General features: G+C 41.6%; 1 protein-coding gene across 1 annotated transcript; it reads right to left on the reverse strand.

Annotated features, from left to right (window-relative positions):
• Window positions 1-1,769: 1,769 nt before the first annotated feature.
• Window positions 1,770-22,748, reverse strand: TNFRSF8 (TNF receptor superfamily member 8). The gene is made up of 11 exons (XM_075721692.1): window positions 22,677-22,748; window positions 12,806-12,896; window positions 9,066-9,191; window positions 8,490-8,645; window positions 8,294-8,387; window positions 7,587-7,843; window positions 7,264-7,374; window positions 6,659-6,706; window positions 5,577-5,602; window positions 3,525-3,732; window positions 1,770-2,014 (listed from the first exon to the last, which is right to left on the reverse strand). Exons 1-11 carry the CDS (start codon window positions 22,746-22,748, stop codon window positions 1,770-1,772), a joined length of 1,434 nt encoding a protein of 477 aa, XP_075577807.1.
• Window positions 22,749-23,880: the final 1,132 nt, after the last annotated feature.

The raw sequence follows: 23,880 nt of genomic DNA on the forward strand, positions 1-23,880 counted from the left end.
CCCCAATTTATCGCTATGGAGACCGTAACTTGCCTCAGCACAGTGCTCGAGGCATTAACTCTTTCAGTCCCTGACACATGAGAATAAAATGGGAACTCAGCCTGGAGGCTGAGGAGGATACAATCAAGAGTAGTAAAAGCAACTCAGTCTTGCACTAAATTCTGTAACACAAGAACTAGTGGCACTCACTGAAATTAAGAGATCAGTTTAGAAGTGGTAAAAGTACTTTACACAGCGAACGGTAACTATCTGTAATCTGTTGCCACAGGTGCTCATGGAGGCAGATAGTACCAGGAAATGCAAAAGAGAGAAGCAAAATTAACGGCAATATGAATGAATACTAAAAGCTGGGACAAACTCTTTAACATCTTTGATCCAATTGCAACTAATGCTGCAGAACTATGAGGAATGCAAACGGCAGATATTAACCAGGCGTATGTGCTCTTCCTAAACAACGTCTCTTACTGAGACTGTCAGAGAGAAAATGTTGGGCTCGTACTACTAGTCTGGCCCAAGAAGGTGTTTTTTACAGCCTTATGTTCCTTTTGTGTGTTCTAAGACAAAAGATGCTGAAGTTGCACAGCTGTCATTACAGTACTCTGTCCAGGGTAAAACGACAAGCAAGTAATTGTTTCTGTGGTTCCTTTTTTTGACTATTGAGGCACGCTTTGTCATCTTGCTCATTTTCCATTGTCCTGTGCAAAAACATAGTCAGCACTATTACATTTACAGTTATCAAGCAGCATGAAAGATTGAGAAATAGCGTAACACAAGCCAGTTGACCACAAAACAGAATTTTTTTAAAGAACAGATATGCGAATCAGTGACACCCTGATGATTATGAGCAATTCTAAAACAAGCAGATATTAACAATGTTATGGGCAATAACTGCTGTGCCTGTTTTTTAGTCCTTCCTTTTTGTAGAAAACTAGTTTATTTTCTTCTTTTCCCTTTTTACAGACCCCACGCTGGGCTAAAACCCCATAGTTCATCCAACATTCAAATATTCAGCCAGTTTGGCTTCCACCAGAAGAGGCCATTTTGTACACTTACCGATGATTTGAAGCAGTCAAAAAAACATGAATCAGACTTCAAAAATTAGAAAGAATGGCCTAAAGTACAGTGGACTTCAATTGGTTTTATTTGCCTTCTGTTTTCTGAGCCTGTGTGACACCTTTTTCCTCAAGGAACACGAAGTCCACAAACTTATGAGTTCTGTCTGTGTTAGAGAAAACTGAAATTGTCATTACTTTTATGCAAGAGTTGAGGCCTTAAGAAAAATACCAGATGTTGCAAAATACATGACAAAATTGGAAGTACTGGTAATACTGGAATAGAAACAACGTATGAAACATGGCTGGGTCTCAAGCTTAACTAGGAATTCTGGCCAGAATTTCCATAGCTAATAGAAGTAATCAGACATAGTTTTCAATCCATTCCTTCATGCAGAGAAAGCAAGCTGTGAAACTTGAGTTGGTATCCAGATATCCTCTGAATTTTGTAGCTTTGATTCAAATTTGTTTCCAGCATGATACTGGGAGAGAGAGGGAATGAGAAATATTTGACGTCAGCTATGAAGGCCAACGGTTTGGATGATCCTCTCATTCGTTAGATGAAATAGGTTGTAGCACTCCTTGTTTGAATGTGTTTCAGTGTTTTACATGAGTTAGATAGTCTGAGGCACTATGTGTTTACCTCCTTTATCATAGATTCAGGCTTAGTGTCACATGGGATGTTTCTGTAGCTTCACACATCTTCCTAGATGGTTATCACTTTTCAGTGGCAGTGGTGGGGTGATGAAATTCCTTTCCCTCCTCTTCCACAGGAACCATGACATCATTCCCTGGGAAAGACTCTGTTTCCTGCTCTGGATAGTGCATTGCCAGTTCCTCTTCCATGTTTTCCTGGGCATCAACATTACTTTCACATCCTCTAGCAGCACAGTTCTTGCCACTAGGCACTTCTGAAATGGACCCCACAATAACAGTGTCGGCCTTCATGATGTATATTTTTTCTGAGGAAGGAAAAAAATACTGCTGACCGTAGTTAATAATTACTGCTGACCCTAGAGATGCTTCCTTTTCATGCAAAATTTTTATTTGGTACTCAGTTTTTCTTCCCCACCCCGCCTTCTTTTCTTAATCAGAGGCATGCAGATGAAGCCCATGGCTGTGATAACACAGAATTCACTAATCCACTAAAGCTTTTGGAATTCACACATTAGAAGTTGTCTATTTCATTGTTTGTTTATAAGGTGCTTTTAATTTTGAAATCAAAGCACTGAACATATTAAGTGATAAAGAAGGCCTGCACATTTTATACTACACCATCTGGTTTTGGAGCACTGTCAAGGGGACTCTGGGCATTTTAGATCAAGTAGATCTAGCTCCCATGTGATGAAGCCACTGTGCTATAGCTAGAACTACAGAAGAAAGAGAAATTAGAAAAGGCAGTAAGATGTTCACAAGACTGTTAGAAGAAGCAATTAACGGGGATCTGGGGAAGACAGATACAGAGAATCCAAAGTTTATGCTCCTGCTGTTTCAAGAAGCAACAATACCCGCATTAAAAGCAGCCTTTGGGCAAGGATCAGCACTGTACAGAAATTCTGCGTAATTATCTGGGGTCTCAGGACCAGCAAAGAAATGAGTTTCTTTCTAGCAGAGGATCGACTACAAAATTTCCTGGGGTAGACTTGAACCTTGTGTCCAACTTGTTGACCCTACTTCTTTACAAAAGGTAAATAAAACCTTTGCTATGGCTTGGACCACTACAGTTTATTCAGAAGGATGCTGCAGATCAGACACTGTAGGTTATTGTTCACAATTGCTTGGAGATATTTGGGTATGGTAAGTCAAATCATCACATTCATCCCAAGTCCATCACTCACAGAAAAAACAGAAAGGGCGTTTAGTAAGCAAAGATCAGCTCTCATAATACCAAAAAAAACCCCTTCAAATGCCCTCAAAATTGGGTTTGGAAATACTGCCAGAACGTCTCACGTAGACTGTGTCTCAGGTAACAATCCTCCCCCTGTGAGTAAGCTTCCTTGCCTGACGTTATCTCCTACACTGTGCCATGGTCAAAGACTTTATGGGAACATATGGGAGACGCACTTCAAGCTATTATTGTGAAACCAAGAGAAGAAAATGATAGCTTGAGACATGTGAAGTACAACTCTCATTAAGTATTACAGCATTGTTTTCCAGCTGATATATTTTGGATTTCAAATTTCCTCTGCAAATTTACATCTTCTGGAATGAAAAAGGAGAAGAGCAAAGCATTTTTCTGTCAGGTTCGTAAGTGACTAAGGCAAATGTGAAAAGAAGAAAGCATTATATTCGAATGAATAGATACCAGAATTTGTGTGCCAAAGGTTCTGGAGATTCAGCCCCAGTCTTTGTTAGAAGCTTTAGACACTTTGCAGCTTACTAAGAATCTCAGAATGACATTATGTACCCATGGTTGAAAAACTGAAAAGGCAAGAGAAAGTTGGGGGGGGAAAAAAAAAAAGCAAGACTCACCAATTCGATTATTTGTGTGGTCTCTCACTCGAGAATCAATAGGGCAATCTGGGGCATTTCCATTGCTCTGTGCCATGTCAGTCAGACTCAGATCAGGACTATATGCTTTTTCTGTGCTGGAGACCAAGTTATTGTTGGTTTCCAAAGGGAGGGTTCTGTCAGTTAACTCCTTCTCTTCTGGCCCACTGTCAGTAGTCAGTATGATCTTCTGCCGATACAAAGAGGAGAGTAGAAGTGGGGTGAATGTAAAAACAACACTGCAATAGGTCTACAGAATCCTTCTGTGGCAGTCAGAATAACATCATGTACTTCACAGCACCACTGTGACAGGGAGTAAAACATTCTGAAGAGCTTCTCTGAACTACGTTCCTGCATCGCTTAAGGCCATATTTTAAAATAGTGTTTTAAGCTAAATTCACAGATTTTCGATGACATTTGCAAGAATGTACCTCATTTCCACTGAAATCCAGTTTCCTGGACCTGCTTGGATGCTTTCGTAAATTCTACTGCCATGTCTACCGCAATTTAGATGCCAATGAACCTTTGTAAATCCACCTATTTGTCATTTTGACTTTTTGCCACAAGTCTTATATTGTGTGCTCTGTTTTGTTTATATTGTCTGCTCTCCTGTAATATAGTAGCAGCTGCATTCTGGGGGGCTGAAGCTCCGTAGCACTTTTGAGCAAAGAGTATAACATCAGTAAGAAAGATGGATGCTGGAGGTAAGAATTTTAAGGGATTTGATCAGAAAGAACTTTAACAAGATATTTTTCATATTTAGTTGTGAGATAAGTATCAGAGGACAAACCTGTACAGATGTGTAGTCATATGGTGAAAGAGTCAAACAGTCAAAACTGAAAATATATGGTTTAACTTCCTCTTAGATTTTGCAAAGACCTACCACGCTCCTATGGAAGAACAAAATAAGCCAAAGGTTGAACTGGTTGAACTTCAAAATGGAATTGCCTCAGCAAAACCTCAGGTAGGAGAAACAAGCTCAGACTAGCTATTACGTGAAGAATTAATTACAAACAGTCCTTTAAAAGAGGAGACAGAAACTGAGAGAGGCTAAAGGTCCTGCATCATAAATTTCTGATGGTTCCTAGTTCTGTTTCTGTTTCCACAAGGTTGGAAAAGAAAAAAAAAAAAACATAGTGAGATTTTGAAATGTGCAGTTTAAAACTCTTGCTCATATCCGACTACTATGAAAGCAAGAGTGGAAGCTCCCCACAACTCAGAAATTAGCAATGACACACTGAAATTATGATAGCTGATTGCAACCAGATTTATTAGAATAAGTAGTATCTTGTATGTGTGCGGATGTACAACATTTAAAAGCGAACTCATTAAAAAAAAAAGAACAGTCTTAAGAGTGTTTTAGCAGATATAGACATTTAAAGATAACAAGCCTAATAAACTGAGAAGACTCAGAGGATGAAAGTTGCTATAATTTCACTGCAAGTGGGGGAATCAAACAGAGCTGTGATGATTTCAGCAGCTGAGGAACTGCTTTCTGTTGTTACCATATTGACTGATATTTGTCTTGTTCATCTGCAAAGTATACTGTTAAACCAGAAGCTGGTCCTGATGGAAAGTCTTCCAGACAAACAATACCCACTGTGTACCCATATTACAGTCATGCCAAATCCTACAAAGAAGGAGACAGAAGAAGAATACAAATCCCACTTCTGTGACTGAAGCAGTAAGATAAAATGGGACTGACAGACAAAGTTCTCCCAGAAGGTAGAAAAGGCATGTTCATCCTGTGATTTTGGATCTTTTCCCATAGAATGCAACATGAATGGCCTAAGACCAAACCAAATACTCCCTTCATAAGCAAGACTGGCAGTATCACGTTATTTAACACCACATTAAACACAGCCCAAGACATGAAAGTAGCAAGTCCTAGTACATCTCATCGCTGCACCTAGATCACGCGTTGCAGATGAAGTCCAAACAAAAAAGCTGGCACTCTTTAACAGGGCATTTAAAAATATCATTATTTACATTGGAATGGAAAGTGATCTGTTTTGGAATATTGTTCACACTTACTGCATATTTGTTCACTAGATCAGAACCTGCAATGGAAAGAGGAAAAATTATCAGAAGAAAATTCACAGCAATCACAAGAACATTAATATTTCCTCTGAAACATCACCTAGCCATGTCCTAAACTACTCCACTGCCCAACCCACCTGCATTATGCTTTCTTTAGCACTGAGGGCACACTTACCTGACATGGCTGAGGTGAACCAGCAACATGTTGCTGCCCAGCCTGTGAGGTCCTGCTCTCCCCAAAGCCCTTTGTGGCCAGCCCTGTCGCTCTCCCCACACCACAACTGGTACTCATCTAATGAGCGATGAACTGATTAAACTTGCTAGATAAGCAGAAGACAGACTTATTTAAGGAAAAAAGTTATTGACTTTCTAGTGGATTAACAAGTTGGATCATTCATCGTATGGTCAGATGAATATTAAGGGGATGGCATTTTATGGAAGGATGGAGGAAGGGAACACTGGGGAAAGAAGAGAGGTGGGAAGGAGGGAGCGTACGGCATCCTCCTGCAGTACCATGAAGTTACACGGGCTCAGCCCTACTACCTAAGTTCACCCTGACATGCAGCCACTTTTATTTTCAATGCATCAGCTCTGTAACGCCGCACAATAAGTTTCTGTTGCGTAAGCTAAGTGAGGAAGCAAAAATTCCATTTTGAGAAAATTAAGCTGCACACAAGAGGTGCTAAATCATATTCCTGGGTGAATGAGTAGAAAAAGCTCTGATGCGTGGCGATGAGGAGACTCTCGCACAACAGAGGAGATCGCTCAGTGGAAATGGGGGCCGAGAGGGGATCAGTTAATGGCAGGGCACCCGCGCGAGGGGCCGCGGCTCGCGCCCGGAACGGGCTGCGCGCGGCCCTGAAGCCGCCCTGCGCCGGCAGGGGGCCCCGCCGCGCAGCTGCGCTGGGGCGAGCGCGCCACCTAGCGGCGCGCCACCGGCAGGGCAGCCGGCAGCACTGGCATCCGCCATGGAAAGGTTCCACGCTTTAAGTTAAAAGTCCATAAAATAAAGCTCCGCATTAAAACTGTCCACTTTAGAGATATGGATTACCATTCCTGGTCCATCAGTCACTCACCTTGAGATCTGAGCCTGGATTTGCGTGGCGTCTCAGAGTGCAGATGTGCTGGTAAAAGAAACCATTCATTTAGCAAAATTCATCATGGAGCGTATAGGTTCTAACAGCTTTACCGCACCCACAAGTCTACAACTAACCTACAATATTCACATCCTGCGTTCTGTAAAAGAGGGAATGTGGTTCTGCAGGCACACCCCACATGTAACACTAGGCAAAGCTACAGAGAGCCAGTATCAGGAAAAATCCCTTTCTCTCATGCTCAAAGTCCAACCCTATCCCAGGAACCAACAGACACTCACAAACACTTCAGATAGAATTTACTATTAGGGTCTGTACTGAGAGAAGAAACCACTGGTTACCCTTTCTTCACCCAGCTTGTAGTATCTTCCTCCATAAACTCACAGCTGCATCAATCTTTCTCTCATTTCTCCAACACACTGCATGAACAGTTTGCCTAGAACCCTTATCTGGCCTGCCTCCACCAGGCAGTAGTAAGCACTCTCTTCCCCAGTGACCTCCACGAAATTTTGGGATATTTGAGTTCCCAGTTGGCTTACACTAGGAGATCAAACAGCATCCTATGTATTACAGCTTTAAAAACTCACGCTTTCCTTTGAGGATGAGGATCCGCTTCTTGCAAACCTTCCATTTCCAAAATAACAGCGTGCCCACAAGTAGCACTATCACAGAGAGAACCACTCCCCAAAGAACTAGACCTATAGCACAGAAAGGGAAAGGGAGTACAGGAAAGGCTAAGAAAAGGTAGAGGGGGAACTATTGGTAGATCTATGTGTTTAGACAAAGAACCACAGACAACATTTCACAAGTTGTAGGGGGTTTGCAGGAAGCTCCCACATAAAAAATGCATTTACAAAAGATGTATCGAAATAGAACATGCTAGACAGAGCAAATACTTTATCTTTGTTACCTCCCGTTGTCATCTTCCCCTTGGCCGAGGTGGGAAAAGTGCCAGGCACAGCTTTCTCCTCTGGAGTTGAACGTAAAAGGATACTAGCAACGGTCACCAGGTTATCCTCAAACCTCCTTAGGTCAGAGTTACTTGTCTCATTGCTGAATCTCATGGACAGAGCGCTTGGGGTGAGGTAGGTGGGCAATTGGTCCACACAAACCTGATCGTGTGTGGCATTTCCTTCACTTAGTGCTATTTTGTTCAACTTGGCACAGCTAGGGAATGAAAGAGAACAGTGCATTGGCGCTAGAGGAAACTGTCATGCTATAAGATAAGAGTATTTTCCCTGCGACAACATGTTGCAAAATGGTCATTTTTGTACCACCTGCATTTATTGCTTTCAGTGAAAAAGTTATTAACCTTCTTCTCACCCCTGTGGCATTAATTCTTGACCTGGGTGCAAACCTGATACTCACATGCGTGTATAATTCCACTGTACTTTAGTAAACTAAAAATGAGGCAAGAGGGATTCCTTCCTTCCTCCAGTACAGAGCTGTGCAACAGGTATAAAGAGAGGCCTTCCAAACTCCGCACATGGGCCCAAAGCTATCCCATTACCTCTAAGATGAATTTGTATACTTTGAACCAGAAGTGACAGGTGTCCCTTTTCGTCCTTTATTAACTTTAATTAATTAGATAATCACTTAAAGGAACTATGGACTTACTTTGTGTGGGGCTTGCAGATGTCGGTGCTGGAGTTTTGATCAGAGAAGGTTCCAGAAGGACATGCTTCACAAGTAACATCATTTGTTGAGGTGCCTGAATAAAAACAATGACTGAGGACCGACCAACCAAAATGCATCAGGTCCAGGCCTAAGGCCGAGATCAGGAAAGGTAAGCTAGACAGGTGCGACTTCCTACCTCTGACTTTGACTCCAAAACCAGGCTTGCAAACAGTGTGCTGCTGGCACCGTATGCAGGTGTTCAGAACAGGGGTTTGACAGAACAGGCCCGGTCGGCACTCACACACACGGCTAGAATTGAAGGAGCAGGGCTCTTTCTCCACAAGGTCAGATTCTGTGGGGAACAAACAGATGCGGTAACAAAGGATCACCATGCAAGGAAAACACAAAGCAGGGGCCAAAGATGAGCAACATCAGTTCACAGGCTCAGGAAGCACAACAGCCTGCTGGCGCTCTTCGCGATGGCAACTGAAGTCATGAATAATTGGAGAAGCCTCTAGACAATGGCTTGTAATATAAGACAGAAAGCAGAAATCAGACTTGGACAGCTTTGGATGAGAGAGTTTTTAGTTAGTCCCAGGTGACACACAAAGCGATACTGATTATGTGCAAGGTAGCATTCTGCTCTCCAAATCCATAACCAAGGATGGATGATTTTGCTGCTGGAAATGCTAAATGAATAAAATATAAATAAAGTGCAAATAAAATATATAGAGAGAATATAACCGTGCGGTATGTGTGAGGGAAAGCAAACCTTTTGCACATGATACACAAGCGTCACATCGTGGCTTTTGGAATTCTGCATTTACATATTGTTCAGGTCCACATCTCATGCAGTCTTCATTTGGGTCCCTAGGACATGCTTTCTTTTTAACATAGCCTGGAGAAAGAATAACAAAATATGCAGGATACCTGTTCAGAATCACAGGAGACAACCATCCTGAAGTGTTCTTGTATGCTCATTTACCTGCTAGACACACTACCACAGTCTTCTCTTTCTACCTGTCATTCGGTTTCTCCAGTGCATTTTTGCCTTTCCCATTTAAGCGTGAAGGGATCACAGCTGTCCTGTTACACAACACTACGTGCAGCATTATCACAGTCAGTACGGACTGCTGCAGAATGGGCACATGGCAAGTCATTTGCTGACAGTTAGAAAAGACCCAAGTCTGCAGCGAGGGCAATACTGTCCTGCCATTACTAAATTCCCAGGCAACTGTTTTCCATGTTTTCTTCTTGACTATAGCAACCAAGTCCTGATATTTTGCTACCTAAGGCATCACTTTTCCTTTCAAAAGCTGCCAGAATCACCTAGGTGCTCATGGATTCACACAGGGACAACCCCATCTCCCATGTTCAGAATGGGAGGTTACAAGATGGTACTTCTTGAGCTGTGCCCTATATACCCCTAGCAGGATTGCAACAGTTTGCTTTCTGAGCAGTCCTGCCAGTTTTACAGTTGCCTTGACAGTTGTGAGATGGTTTAATTTTCCAATTGTTTTCCTTTAAACAAATCAAATTACATATGTATGTCTTTCTGATGCTGGATGTGTACGCTATACGCTTTCTGTGCTCAACACTTCCAACTCACCTGGACTCATTGCTCACAGTCTGCAAACACATTATCCTGGATCTCACAGACCTTCTGTGTATATGCAGCAGGCATGAAGTTGAGCAGCTGCTGAATTAGATGATCTCTGGAGGTCTTTCCCAAACTTAAGCTATTGTATGACTCTATGTTCATGGCTGGTAATAATTTTCTAGTGACTAGCTTTTAAAAGCATCCATCTGGCAAGCTAGGTACAATAACCAGCTAGGAGTATGGGAAAGGCTGGGACAGAAGCATTCCTAATGTTTCAGCTCCTGAAACAAAGATGAGGTATTCTACACTGGTCATTAATGCCAAAGAAATTAGAAGGTGCAGTGGTCAGCTGTGACCTTGTGGCCTTGCCAGGAGGTGGAAATAACTACCAGAGGGTAAGGAACAGTGGCAGTTGCAGAACCAAAAGGAAAAGCTAAAGCAGCAACATAAAGATAGGAAAGAGTTGAATGTTTCACAGGTGGAAAACAGAAGGAGAGAAATGAATCCCAGTTTCAGCATCCAGCCTGCATCACCCAATCACAAAGAGGTTAACTCTCACCTCCTCACAGCAAGGAGGAACCTGGCAGGGAAATAACTTACCTACTGTGCATTTTGGCAAGCATGATGTAGGAGTGCAGATAAAACCAGCTGTGCTATATTTGACCTACTAAATACCACCAGACAAACCTGAACCACATCAGTCCCACCTTCCTCAAAACTACTTGTCTGAGACTATTCTTTTCAAGGTGGGGGCTGGTTGCTGGATCTCAGCACTCAAGCTGCACACATGTGTACCTGCACGTGTGTGTCATTTCTCCCTTCCTCCCCCAACGACCCAAAAGCTTTAACGTCAGTTATTTGAGATTTCCTGTACACATGGGTCCCTCCCTTGGGGGATGCGTGCCCCAGGTGCAGTAGCTTTGAAGCTTGTCTAACAGTGTCTTCTGGTGCTGTTCTCCACTGATTGTGTTCATAGCTCAACAACCAGATAAAAGCCTGAGCAGTAGGAATACCAGCTGCAATCACCTGTACAGAAAAATGTACTGAAAGTAAGTAGATGAAATAAGTGTTTTAAGTGGTTTTATTTTGTGAGTACGTGCATTCATTCACTCCTGAGGATTTGTTGTTAACTGTGGGCAGGAAATTATCTTGAGTGTTGACTGCAGCACTATCTTGTGGAGCTAGATAGCTGATTTAGAGTCTAAAACAAAAAAAAACCCAAGCAAACAAAAAAGGTAAAAAAACCATAAAGAGAATAAACAGAAGTGAAGTGGAATACCAACTTCTGCATAACATGAGCTGTTCTAGCATAGACCATTATTTCCCATGAAAGTCTCTGTTCCTCCCCTTGACAGGAGGGAAATACTTTGTTCTGTGATGACAGAAAGAAAATATTCTTCTGGTATTCCAGGTATGAAGCCTCATTTTACCTGCACAAGGATTAAGTACATGAGCAGAGATGTGGCAATTATAGAAATTGAATAAAATGATCCTTTGAGGTTTGGCTTGAAGTTTATCTTGAAATTGAACATGAAATTAACTTTGAAACAGAGGAGTGCTTGCACGTGGGCCAGTGTGCTCAGATGGAAAGCTGTACTTCTGTGGGGTGGAACACCAAGAAAGTAAAGCCAGGCTGCACCAAGAGTTTGAGATGCTCCACTTTGATTAAATGGAACTTTAGAAAAGCTTCTCTTTCTTTGCAGTGAGCAGTTGAGTTAGTAGCAGACATGAACAGGTTATTGCTTGAAGGAGTAGTGGAAGATTAAAATGAAAAAGGATTCTTATGAGTTTCTGTTGTGAAGGAGGCCCTGGAGGATGTGAAGAGATGTCCAAGACTGACACGAGGATGTGGCAACAAAATGAGTTTCAAGAATAAGCAGAGGTGAAATGATTGAGACTGCTGGCTCATGACAGCCAGATGTAAATCAGATCTCTGCTTTTCACAAGAATTCACTATGACATCTCTCATGGGAGCTTTTGCAAAATATGGTTTTGAAGGAGAAAAGAGCTTTCCTTGGGACCCGCTCAGAGTCAGATCCCCGCCGCTTTTCTTCTTTTACGGGACCAGTTTCTCCATCCCTTGGTCTTATTTACCTATACAACTTTGGAACGATTCTAGTGGTTTGGCCAGCAGTACAAGATGTCCCAGTGGGAACCCTAATGTAACAGCATGCAAATGCTAGCAACCAAGTGCTAAACCCCTCTTTATTATTAGAGCACAAATAAATGTCAAAAATTTCCTTTAAAAAAAAAAAAGAAAAAGAAAACATTTCTATAAGAAGAGATTGATGATGGTGAAGTACCATAAAATGCCCCACCCACTGAGGGGTTTTTTTGGCCAATAGGGGGAGTTTCAGACATTTCCAGAACTCTTGTCTCACCAAGGTGTTTCCTGCTTCTGACCTCATGTGCCTCTGAGTCACAACTAGCTCCTAGCAAAGCTCGCTGTGTCCCTTGATAAGGGGCTGTTCCCTTTCTCATGTGAGACACTTTCTAAACTGTTTTGACTATGAGGATAATGACAGATTTTCCACACGTTCGTTTTATATTTTTTGTCTCTGATCAGAAACTTATTTAGCCTAATTTCAGTGTGCTATTTCACACCCTGAGGCAAGTTGAAATGAATTCTTAGACCTGCCCACTTCTAGCTACTTCAGAGTCTCAAATCAACTGATAAAAACGACATTAAAAATTCTAGCAAGTTATCTTGTTTGCAATCTACAGATTGCACACAGACTGAACAAGTGCAGGACAGTGGAGAACCAGTTCACATCTGGATCCACACTAAATAGTGATTCGTGAAATTGTGCTTTTCTTCAGGGACAAAATGCAATTCTGCAGAAACACATGGTTCCTACTATCTCTATGAAAAAGGCTCCATGTTAATTTGACTGCATTAAAAACATACTGACCTGAGGGACACTGGTAACAGCAGCTTCGTGAAGTTTCATCATAGAACAAATTCTCAAGTGCATCACAGGAATGAGATGGTGTTAACAATGTCTAGAAATTGAAACAGACAAAAGACACAATTAGAAAACAGTTAGTTCTGTATTAGAGCAGCTCCCAGTATCTGTCTCAAGTGATGGTAGTTGGCAGATGGTAAGGAAAAGCTTACATCTTTTTGAAAGTTCAAGTATCCCCAAAGCAACTAAATTACTGTTGCCCATATGCTTAAGCAAAGATTGCAATATTGAGTGTATTTAGCAATAATTCAATACATGTCTTCACTCAGCAGGCTCTTTTCTCTAAAAGTCATTTAAACACAGGAATGGAATACTGTAGCGCAACCTGTGTATCAAGCATTTCAGCGCTCAGAAACTAACTCCTTGTTTCGTACAATACAAAAGGGTAGTGGCATTGCCCTACAAAAATGTTTTTCAGCCAATGCTCCAAACAACCTTTGAAACATAGCTCCAGGATCACTAAGATCACTAAGAAAAGCTTGTCTATTAGTCTGCGTCTCCTTTAGAAATCTTGTAGCAGTTAGCAAATTAAAAAAAAAGGCTAAAAATCACTGTCCTGAAATGATCCCCTGTTAATTTGAGGTAAGGATTTTTTAGAAAGTAAAAAGAAAGAATCCCTAACATCTGTAACAGATTTCCAGATCTGTGTGCACTGGAATAAGAGGTGGTGTCATAGTCAGCATCATTTAAATCTGGCTAGATTGGCTGTAATCCACAAAGATAAATCTTGTTTGCAGCAAACAAGTCTTTCTGTGCAGTTATTTATGTAGACATAATGCTTGACTTTAGAGACCTAAAGATGTGTTTATTATAAACCAACAATTTGTTTTATTTATCATTTAGGGACAAATCCTTCACTGAGAACAAGAGGTTTTTTGCCTTGAAAAGAATACTGCAAATAGTCACACAATGAAGCCCTTATTCAAATAAGTAATCCCACTTCTATTATGAGTGAAGGTTTTCAGGAACAGCCTCTGGCTGGAGTACATAACTGATACTTGTTTAGTTAAAAAACCCACACACACTAGTTCTAATATTAGTTTAGAAAATGAGACTCAGCTATGAATTGTATCAAGAAGCATATAATAATACTTCATTTTTGTATAGCAGGGCGACTGCATGCTCTGGGAAATTACAGTGCTACAAGTTTTCTGATGAGCAAATCTGATTTTTTAATTTGGCATCTCCCTTAATAACCCCCTAAAAATGTTGTTATCTGAATTTCATTTTCAGTATTTGCTAGAAGGTATAAATGGCATTTTTTTTTTTAAAGACTCAATCAGCAGATTCCCCAGAGATTTTCACACATGATACTGGTAGAGCAGTTAAATATTTCAGAAACCTACATCTCACTTTCTGCAGACGAATTTCCCACTGGCCTTTGAAATAATACCTACTGTCAGCTACTGCCTTTGTATGCAGTGCAGAATCTTACTACCTAACTAATTTCACAGCCATATTCTCCTGTTTAATACACTGTTCTTTTCACGGCAGGACCACAAAACACAGAAGTTATTTAACTTGCCCCAGGTTACATCAGAAAACAGGAACTTTCAGTCAAGGAGGAAATTAACAAAAGGACAAGAAAGAGAAACATATTGAAACCATTAAATTTCATCGACCTCCAGTAATAGAACTGAGAAATCCTGCCTGACACATTTCTGCACTAACCACCAGGCCACACAGCCTCCCTACAAAGCATTTTTGCTAGCTGACTGTATAGAGAAAATCGCAGATGTCTGCTTGCTCAGCCTGACTCAAATCAAGTTTACAAACGTGCACTCTGTATTTTTCTTTTCTGAAGAGGAAGCCCTAGAGTGTAGGAAAAGGAAGTGGAATCTCCTTGCATCTGCGTGGAGAAGCACCCCGGTTAGCCAGCCACTCTGAGACTAAACTGAATAACAGGAAATGAGCCGAGACCAGTCACTAGACAAGGGGTCATTCAGGAGGCACCTCAGTGATACGAAGCGAATTAACTAGTTTTATAAAGAAAATTTAAGAAACAACAGCATCCTGGCTCTGGCTAAATCCTCCTGGATTAGTTTCTCTGTAAGAGCTATGGGAAGTCACCACAAAAACTGCTCTTCTCTTCCTGCTTCTCCCGGGGAAACAACTTTGGCTGCAAGTGATGTTCAATTTTAAATCGGGGTGGGAACAAAATTATTGAACGATTTATGCAGCATATAAGCTTACAGCTTATTTAATTGTCTCTTCTGGGGTTTAAATAAAGGAATAGGGTCTGTGTAAAAGTGTGAGGGAAGGGCTGCTTTTTAAAAAGTTACCTTGTCTAAAATATTGAAATCAGGAGTTTAGGATTAGATTCCACTGTTAGTTACAGCAATGCAAATTCTGATCATGAATTTGAGCTGATGCTAGTGCTGTGAGAAATTACAGCATGAACTATGCGTACATACTACACAAATTATGAAAATATACGTACGAGAGTTCTCAACCTTTTTTCCCTTTCCACAAGAGGGCAGCTGTACACTACAGCCAGCTACATAATATATGACATCCACAGCTTCAGAACAAATGCTGCTTTCAAGCATCCAGTTACCAGCGCAACTTTGTAGCCACCTTTACTGTTTACTGAGCCAATCTCAAGGTGCTCTGCTGTAAAAAGAAGTCGTTTTAACACATCATGACATGATTTCTATGGCTGAGAAAGCACCTTCTGAAGACCCCACCACTTCTAATCCCGCAGCTACCTGCAAAACGTCTTTAAGAGTTGCCATCTGTTCAGTAGATGTGTTTCATGAGCACGGAGCTTACTATTGATCCTTTCAGTGATAAATAATGTACCTATCAATGCTCAGCATCAGTCATCATCTCCCCATTCTCGTCATTTATTTTCCCTCTAAATCCTAAAGCTGCTTGATTCCTAACGTGACCTGTAAGAGCAATGCAATGATGCAAAGTTCTGCTCTTAAACTAAGCAGAAAGGTTGGCCCTTTGTAGACAGCATACTTTAAGGTAAGGACCTAAGTATAAACCAAGCCCCCATACCTCTAGCACTTCAGGCTTAAAAGCTCAAAATAAATTACATAAGCAAAGCTGTCAGTGTGGAAAGGCAAGTGTCACTAAAAATGATATGGGCTCTGCTTCTTAACTTATGCAAGGCGTTTTGTAAGCTAAATTTCAAGTTTTCATGTATCTGGAATAAAAAGTCTTGCACTAAGAACCCACAAAAACTTCCCTGAGTTTTTGGGGGAGTGAAACAAATTGGTGCCTACAAGCAAAGAGCATGTCTTAAAGAAATGGCAGAGGTGAAGGGCCAAGGTCTCAAAATGTTTTAAGTCTTCCATAAAATGATGGTGCCAATGCATTTTCTGCAGAGGTCTGATTACACTACTTTTGGGAAATGGGTGAAGGAAAGTCAGCCATACAAGTGTAAAGTAATTTTCATTTTTCTGTCTATGTGTAATGAATACCAGGGTAATAAGTTAACTAAAGCAAAAGGTAACAGCCAAAGATATGAAGTGAAAAGGGAACCAAAATGTGCATTATTAGTGGGTTGCAATAGGCCTGAACTGTACTAATTTACCCACTCGACAACTGAACATGTGAATTACCTCAGTTTCACCACCTGTAACTACTCTTCCCACAAGTAAAATACCACCTCTGACATCTCATCTACAGTTAGGGAAATTAGGGTGCAAGTTTGCAGTAAAATACTGGCTTGTACAATCTTTCATTTTGATGAGCTCAGTATTTCTAATTAGGAAGACATTGCTGGAAACAGTTCACCAACAAACACAGGGAATTCTAGATTTTATATTTTCCAGTCCCACTCCCTTCACAACTCAGTGCTTCTGGAAAGACACCTTATGCATTTTCTTGATTTGACAATCATGTTAGATGTCTGTGTGCAAGAAGACTGCAAGTGATATGATTGATATGTTTCAGTTTTTTTGCTCCTTAGCTGTTGGCTACTCCTTTTTAACAGCAGAAATCTAGACATCAACCATCAAATCCATACAAATTTGGAGGGACTGCAAAATACTCCATGCCTATTTGTCTTGCTGTTCCTGGACAGAATAACTGAGTGCTGGGGTTACGAAATATTGTAATGCTGATTAACCATTACTGTTAAAAAGTGAAAAGTATTTCAGTGGTTTGGCCAAAAAAAGCATTGGATTTCCACAGAATTATGGAAGCACCATATGTGCATAACTTCTCAGAAATTAAGGCTGTTGAACCAACATGGCTATTTCCAATAGCAGCTTATCATTTCTATATAGTGGTGAGCCTGCTACAAACTGCAGCTGGAACACAAACCAGGTTTCTAATCCTCACCTGGTAAATATCAAAATGACTTGGGTGAACTGCTGTCTGAGTAGTGCAGTACTGAGCTTGGACCTCCAGGCTCAACTCTGTATAAACCCACAGCAACGTGGCAGGGAGGCCACCGCAAGGCTGAGGACAGGGAAAGGCCCTGTAGCTTCACCTTCAAGGTTGGTGGTTCCGTTCCTGGCTCTTATCATTGCTCAGCCTCAGATGTGTTACTTTAAAGTCCTTGCTGTACTGGGTCCAACGTCTACCTACAGTTATGGGTATTTTTGTGGTGGCAGCACCAGGGAACCCCACGTAGGCTCTATAAGGGCATACAAGACATAGTCCCTCCAGTCCCACTGGGTCCTCAACTGTAGATTTGCTTTTACCAAATCTTGTCCAAACTGTTGCCAATGGTGCTGTAAACACTTCTTATCCTGCCAATACTCGCAGTCCAATTGTTATGGGGAGGACACCTGCTACCAGGATAGGTCAGTCTGCCATAGCAGAACTTACAGTTTATGTTCTCTCTAGCTTTTCCAGTGAAACATAAAGGCATCTTTCCACTCAAAAACTTGGGTAAGCAGTTTGCTCAGGAGGACATCACATGCTGTTTGTAATCAAAAGAGGCAGGCGAAAAGCTAGTTGTCTTCTAACACCATGGCTACGAAGGAATCTGGTGAAGCACAGAATGATCCTGTTTACATGAGGGAAATTCTGAGAAAAATTCCCACCAACAGCAGCAGCATTGATCTCCCCAGCACACATAAATACTGTTTTGAGCTGCATAGACCTGTTTTGAGCTGCATTACCAACGGCTGCAACTGTGGGAGCCTGCTATGTACCAGGTTTCCGGTATGGTGGCTGAGATGATGGTAGCCAACAGTGGAAGCTTTTAAAGAAAATGTCCCTCTTGTCAAGCCTTAATCAGAACAGGGATCACCTGAAAGAAGAGAGGGAATCACAAAAGCAGTGAGGAGAAAAAGGAAAAATTAATGTAAAAAGTGGTACTTCATCATATGAGGGCTCAAAAAGAACACAGCAGGAAGAAAAAGCGTATGTGCTCTTATTTCTCCCATTGCCAACAAAAAATCTCAGCATTAAGACATATCTAATATATTTCTGGTTGTGAGTGCTTAGACAAAACCTTGCATTATAAAATATTGAATAAGACACATAAGGTTTAACTACAAAATAGTGAAAGTCTTCTGCCTTGGACCATTATCCCATTTGTTAGTATGAACTTAAGTCAAAGAATCCTTTTTTAATACATTCTAGGATGACAGTGGAAATTTAACCCTGTCTCATAAAAAAATACAAACTTAATTACTTTGACTCAGGATTGTGTGAGTATCACTAATAAAACTCATTTTTCCAGAGCAAAACCAGTTTATTTAAATTAAGACTCTTTGTTAGGCAGAAGCTGAAGGTTAAGGTTTGACTTAGCAGGTCCTAGTTGCTCATAAATAGCTCTCGAAATGAAAGGGAGGGATAAAGCAAAGGAGACAGAAAAAAGTTTCAGCCTCGCATTACAAAACCTGCACACTATCGCCTTCTTACAAAAAAAGCACCAGCTGTGAGCGTTGGGGTGGGGTGTGGGGTTCACCTTCTTGATTCCATGGTGCCTGTGTGTAGAGGCCCACAAAAAAGAAAGTGCTAAGAAATTACCCGCTTACAGTGTTGTCCATTTCTCCTGGTTCCAGTACGCTTACAGAAATTGTCGATTAGCCAGTGACAGAAGATTCACTTCATCATTTTTGCCCCTTACTACTTAATTTTGTAGGGAAGGATTTGTGTGTAAGAACTTCCACTTCTGCCCCATTCCCTCCTCTTCTTCCTGGAAACACTAAAGAGTGTGGTTTAATCCATGCTCAGCAGCAACCAGTACGTGGCTTTGCTTCATCAAGGAAATCTCCAATAAGTTTTACAGAACAAACTCTCCTCACCTCTGCAAGGAACAGAATGAAATGCAGTAACCTCAAAATCCTGTTTAATTAACATTAAAAGTATTTTTCATCTTTTGACTGTCCCTCCTCCTTATCCACTCTTGTCTGAATCTCCAGACAGACAGAAACAGAACTCAGGTTTTGCCAGGGAAATTAAAAATTCTAGCACAATTTCACTTTTTAAGGCATTGTTTCCTAGTGTTTCCTGAAGAAGAGAGAAGGAGACGTACATTTCCCTGTCCCCTCTCCAAAAGATAATCCAGTCTCAATGAACAAATACCAATTTTATCCCAATGGCATACAGTATTGTCCATTAGTACTTACAGTTCTGTTTGTTAATACATATTATAAAAAAAAATTAAAATTCAAGGAAGATCACAGAAGTATTGGCGGGTAGGGGCGAGGAATCCAGCTGTGGTGGACAGTAGGTCTTTGTCCTTCCCTCTGATTCTAAGGAAACTCTGAATGGACGGGTCTGTACTAAGAATGGATTAGCAAAGTGGGAATAAGTGTCTATTACAGCTATGCTAATCCTGTGGCTCTTTGCCAGCCAAGGGTGCAATCCCACTTCCCCTCTCTTGCCTGTACCCCTTCTCCTCCCCCTCTAACTCCTTGATTGTTTAAGACAGAGCAATCGTGTTTTGAGAGGACGAATCAGTTCTAGGAGTTCATTTGACTAAAAACTGCTTTCTGAATTTGCAAAGTTGGTTTTCAGGGGATTACTGTACTGAAACAACTCACCCTGTGGCTGCACAGTCACTTGCACTAAATTCAATGCAAGAAAGTTGGTGGCACTGTGTAGCCAGGAGCAGGGTCCCCCCTTTGTGTGACAGGTCTCTGCTGATGGGCATAGCTGTAACCAGAAACCTCACAGACATTTCTGCATCTGTATACTATATCAGAATTGATTTGATCTGGATTGGACATGAGGACACAATGCACAGTATATACTGCTTTATGCCAGCTGTAGAGGAACAGATAAATATTTAAACTAACAAGAAAGTAAGCTAGTGTAGTAAACAATTGCCAGCATAGCAGAAAGCCTGCCACTACAAAGTTAATCTGTTCACATTTTTTGATCAAATTTCAACAAGCCATGAGTCTGTATCAGACTAGTAATCTGCATCTGGTTTTGCTCTAATAGAAGGAGTTCTTAAATTGGATTCGGTGTACTGTTCAACTGGAGGGAGACAGAGACTGAATTTCACTAATCTTTTCCTGCATGCACTTCAGATAAAGGTTTTTGATTTAGCAGGAGCTGGAATACATCTTTTGAAAGAGAAGACCACAATTCATATCCTTTTCAGACTGCTCTGTAACAGGATGGCCAGGGATCCCTTGGCTTAGTGCTTTCATTGACCTATCAAGCCAACTATTTTTTTCTTTTTTTAAAGCACTGCAGATCAAGGCCCAATTAAAGAAAGCAAACGTATTTGATACAAAACATTTTGGTTTTTCAGTGCTTGCTTTTGAGAATTTGTTTAGGAAAACAGGCTTTTTGTAGCTCTTCTCACTTCCTTGTATCTACAAACAAGTTTGCTATTCCAATTTAAATAATGGCAATTGCAAAGATGGTGCTGAATTCAGTGGGCTACTCTGCAATTCAGTCAGGACAAGGTTTGACTCATTTATTTATGGTCTTTTGAGCTCATAGAGAAAAAATGATGGTGAGGCAGAGTAAGAAAATCAGCTTGCTACAAATGAGCTGTAAGTCAGGAAGAAAGCATATTACAGTAAAAAAAAAGTCTTCTACCAGCATGCGCTATTCTAGAACTGACTAATACTGTAGCAAAACAGTTGACTCCCTTTCAAGCTTCTATCCAAATTCTGACAGTACAAAAGAAGCTGATAATCTAAGACTTCAAGTAGTCAAGCTTCATCTGCTTGACAGTAAAGACATTATTAACAACTGCGAGTTAACTGCATATTAAAACAAACAAAACCCAAACTATGGACTCAAGTGGGGTGGAATATGGTTTAAAATATGACCAAGAAGCTGTGACTTCCTCACATTAAACAGTATCACTTGTACTCCAGTAGCAGTAGAAGCAAGTGTTGCTGTGATAGAGGCAATACAGAAAGCCAGTGAAAAGCCAGTTGCTTATCCCAGCAAGATCTACACGTTTATTCCAGGTAACTGATGATTTTGCAGTGAGTCTGAATGTTGACAGTGAGTATCAGAAAACCAAATTTTCTCTCTGCCCCTTTCATTTTGTGAACAAAACACCAAAAGTGATGTCAAATAGCAAAAATGCCACCTTTTTTCCTATCGCCTTTCTCCTAAAGCAGTTTGCATTCAGGAGACCGGACAAGTTTATCTGAATGCCCTCCTAAGTATTCCACAGGTGAGTAAGAACTACAGACTCCAATCCTATAGAAGAACAGATCCTTCTGTATTTCAGGAAGATGACAGTGGCAGGACAGATAACCAGGGCAAAGTAGAGCAAACTTGCGATGTGGGAGGGGAATTTACAACTAAAGACACAAGGGTAAACTCCCACTCTTACCAAAAGAGCCAGGAGGATCTTTTTCAAATGTCTACGAAGAGGATGCAGGACTTGGTTATTTTCAAAGATCTAATCGGAGTCCATTTCTTGTAAAAAATCTCCTGACAGCCCAAGTGATGTGCTATATCATTCAGTTACAAGTACAGACAGGTATCTTAGCCTAATATATGCTCATATTTCCACTGCAAGGGAAAAGGGCCAATTTCTGGATCCAACACAGCGTGCAATTACTTACCTACTTGACTTTACCTGTGCAAGGAGCCTCTGCAACTGACCTTTTTTTGTGTGTGTGTGCACGCGTAAGTGTCAGCCAGGGAAATCACCTGGATTTATGCCAGGCGCTGAGGGCTCATTGCCATGTGATCCACTAGGGAGGAGGGGGTCAGTGGTGGTGGGGGGGAAGCAAACCCACAAAAGATGATACAATCTGAGCAGGGAGCTAGCTTGCATCTACAGCATCAGTTGAGTGCGACTAGTGGGTTTTGTCTATTTTAAGTCAATTTGATGCAGAAATCATAGCCCATTCATGAGGAAGTCAGTGCCAGAGGGGTGGGCGGTTGTAAGGAGGAAGGTATTTTATTGTTTTGTTTGCCTTTACCCCTTTCGATTTGCCAGCCCTGACCCACATCAGCAGAGTAAGCAGAAGCTCTCTGAACCAAGCTCTGCAAGGAATGTGCCTGTCACAGAGCACCTGGCTATCCAGGCAAAAATAAAAGCCACTCACCCAAACAAATGAGAACACTCTCCCACCCATATCAAATCTTTCCTCATTCCCTAGCTGTGATTTGCCTGGAGGCACAGTAACACTAGCAATATCAACAAAAAGTTGCAGATCATAGCTTGTATCCTCTGCTCCTGCCTGCAAAGTTCCCAGAGAGGGCAAACTCTCCTGGCTGCTCTGCTTTATACCTTCATCTCCTGACTGCTTTATACCTTTTATCACCCTGTGCTGCACAAAGCCTGTTTCTGTGGATGCCCACTACCCAGCACCCAGCCTATGGGCAGGATAGCCCTGCAGCCCAGGGTGCCCCCAGACTTTCCAGGCTCCTGCATCCTGAGGGGCTGCAGGACCCTGGTGCCACCCTGCCTTACCTGTGGGGCTGTCTGGATATCCTGGAGAAGCAGCAGGAGCCACAGTCCTAGTGTCAGGCTGCAGGCAGCCATCCGCGGTGGTGTTAAATCTCCCTAGGTCCCAGCATCGCAGGTTAGACAGCCAGGTTGCTCCTCCTGGAGGCTGAGATCTTCCCAGGGTCTAGCCCAGTCTTGCTCCGTGTCTGTTCATTCAGTCCAGAGCCATTCCAGCTGTTCAAGACAAGCAGGAGACAGGCTTTGAGACTCAAGCAAGCTGAGAAAACAATTTAGAAGGAAGGGGGGGGGGGGGTGCCTAAAAAAGAAAAGTAAAAAAAAGAACAAAACAAAACCGCGTCAATCATTAGCCCCAGAGCTGTCGGGTTTCTGTGAGTCGGTTGCATGCATCAAGGTTGTCACCCGAGGCACACGGCTGGCTGTGCAGAAACATAGGCTCCTGAGTCATCTAGGCTGTCCTCAGAGAGCACTTCACAACCCCAAAACCTTGGCCAGGCATCAGTCCAAGCCCTGCCCCGTCCATCTGCCACACTCTCAAGAGCTGCAACCAAGCCTCAGGAGAGTTCCCAGTAAGAAACACTCATTTCTTCAGTACAGTCATTTTACTCCTGTTTGGATGAGTGTGTGAAAACTCACAACCAACCAGGGTGGCTCCATGAAGGTTTAGGCTTTACACATTGCCATTTAAACACCAACATACCGCAGCCCATCCTCTTGGGAATCCTTCTCTTTCCTCCAATCCCACTTGAAATCAAGTCCTGTCGCTGACAATCATCCCTTGGACTGCTCGTCATTTCACTCACTTTGGTACTCTGGATAACATTTTTTGGCTCTGGAGCCTGGAAAGATTTCAGTTGGTTTAAGGTGTCATGAAGCTTTCTTATCTGCCCTAAAAATTTTGTCAAAAGTAAAAGTTAGCCACTTCAAAAAAGGGCAGACTGCCTTGAAAACCTCTCTGAGGTACTCAGGAAAATAATGAGAATTTGAATTCTCACACCCATGGTTTTGTGCTTCTCACCCTTATCAGCAAAAAGAAAAACAAAAGAAACGAGAAAAGATTGAAAGTCAGATAATTGATTATTAAGACCCACAGCTGCCTCACTGCCATCACAACAGAGTACCAAAGATGAGAGCATTCCACAGGGACCTGGGATGATATAAATATCTTCTTTAACTCAGAGTTGTAACTCTTTTCTTTTTAACTGCTTAC

The sequence above is a fragment of the Pelecanus crispus genome, chromosome 15, assembly GCF_030463565.1.
Source record: "Pelecanus crispus isolate bPelCri1 chromosome 15, bPelCri1.pri, whole genome shotgun sequence".
In the NCBI taxonomy this organism is placed as follows: domain Eukaryota; kingdom Metazoa; phylum Chordata; class Aves; order Pelecaniformes; family Pelecanidae; genus Pelecanus; species Pelecanus crispus.

Bases quoted from the DNA above. Each gene is read 5' to 3' on its own strand.
- TNFRSF8 (XM_075721692.1), bottom strand. From the start codon at position 22,748: ATGGCTGCCTGCAGCCTGACACTAGGACTGTGGCTCCTGCTGCTTCTC. The intron at 12,897-22,676 runs GTAAGGCAGGGT...TTCAATTTCTAG, and splicing joins ATATCCAGACAGCCCCACAG to ACATTGTTAACACCATCTCA. The intron at 3,733-5,576 runs GTAAGTGTGAAC...TTGTATCGGCAG, and splicing joins ATCTAGTGAACAAATATGCA to AAGATCATACTGACTACTGA.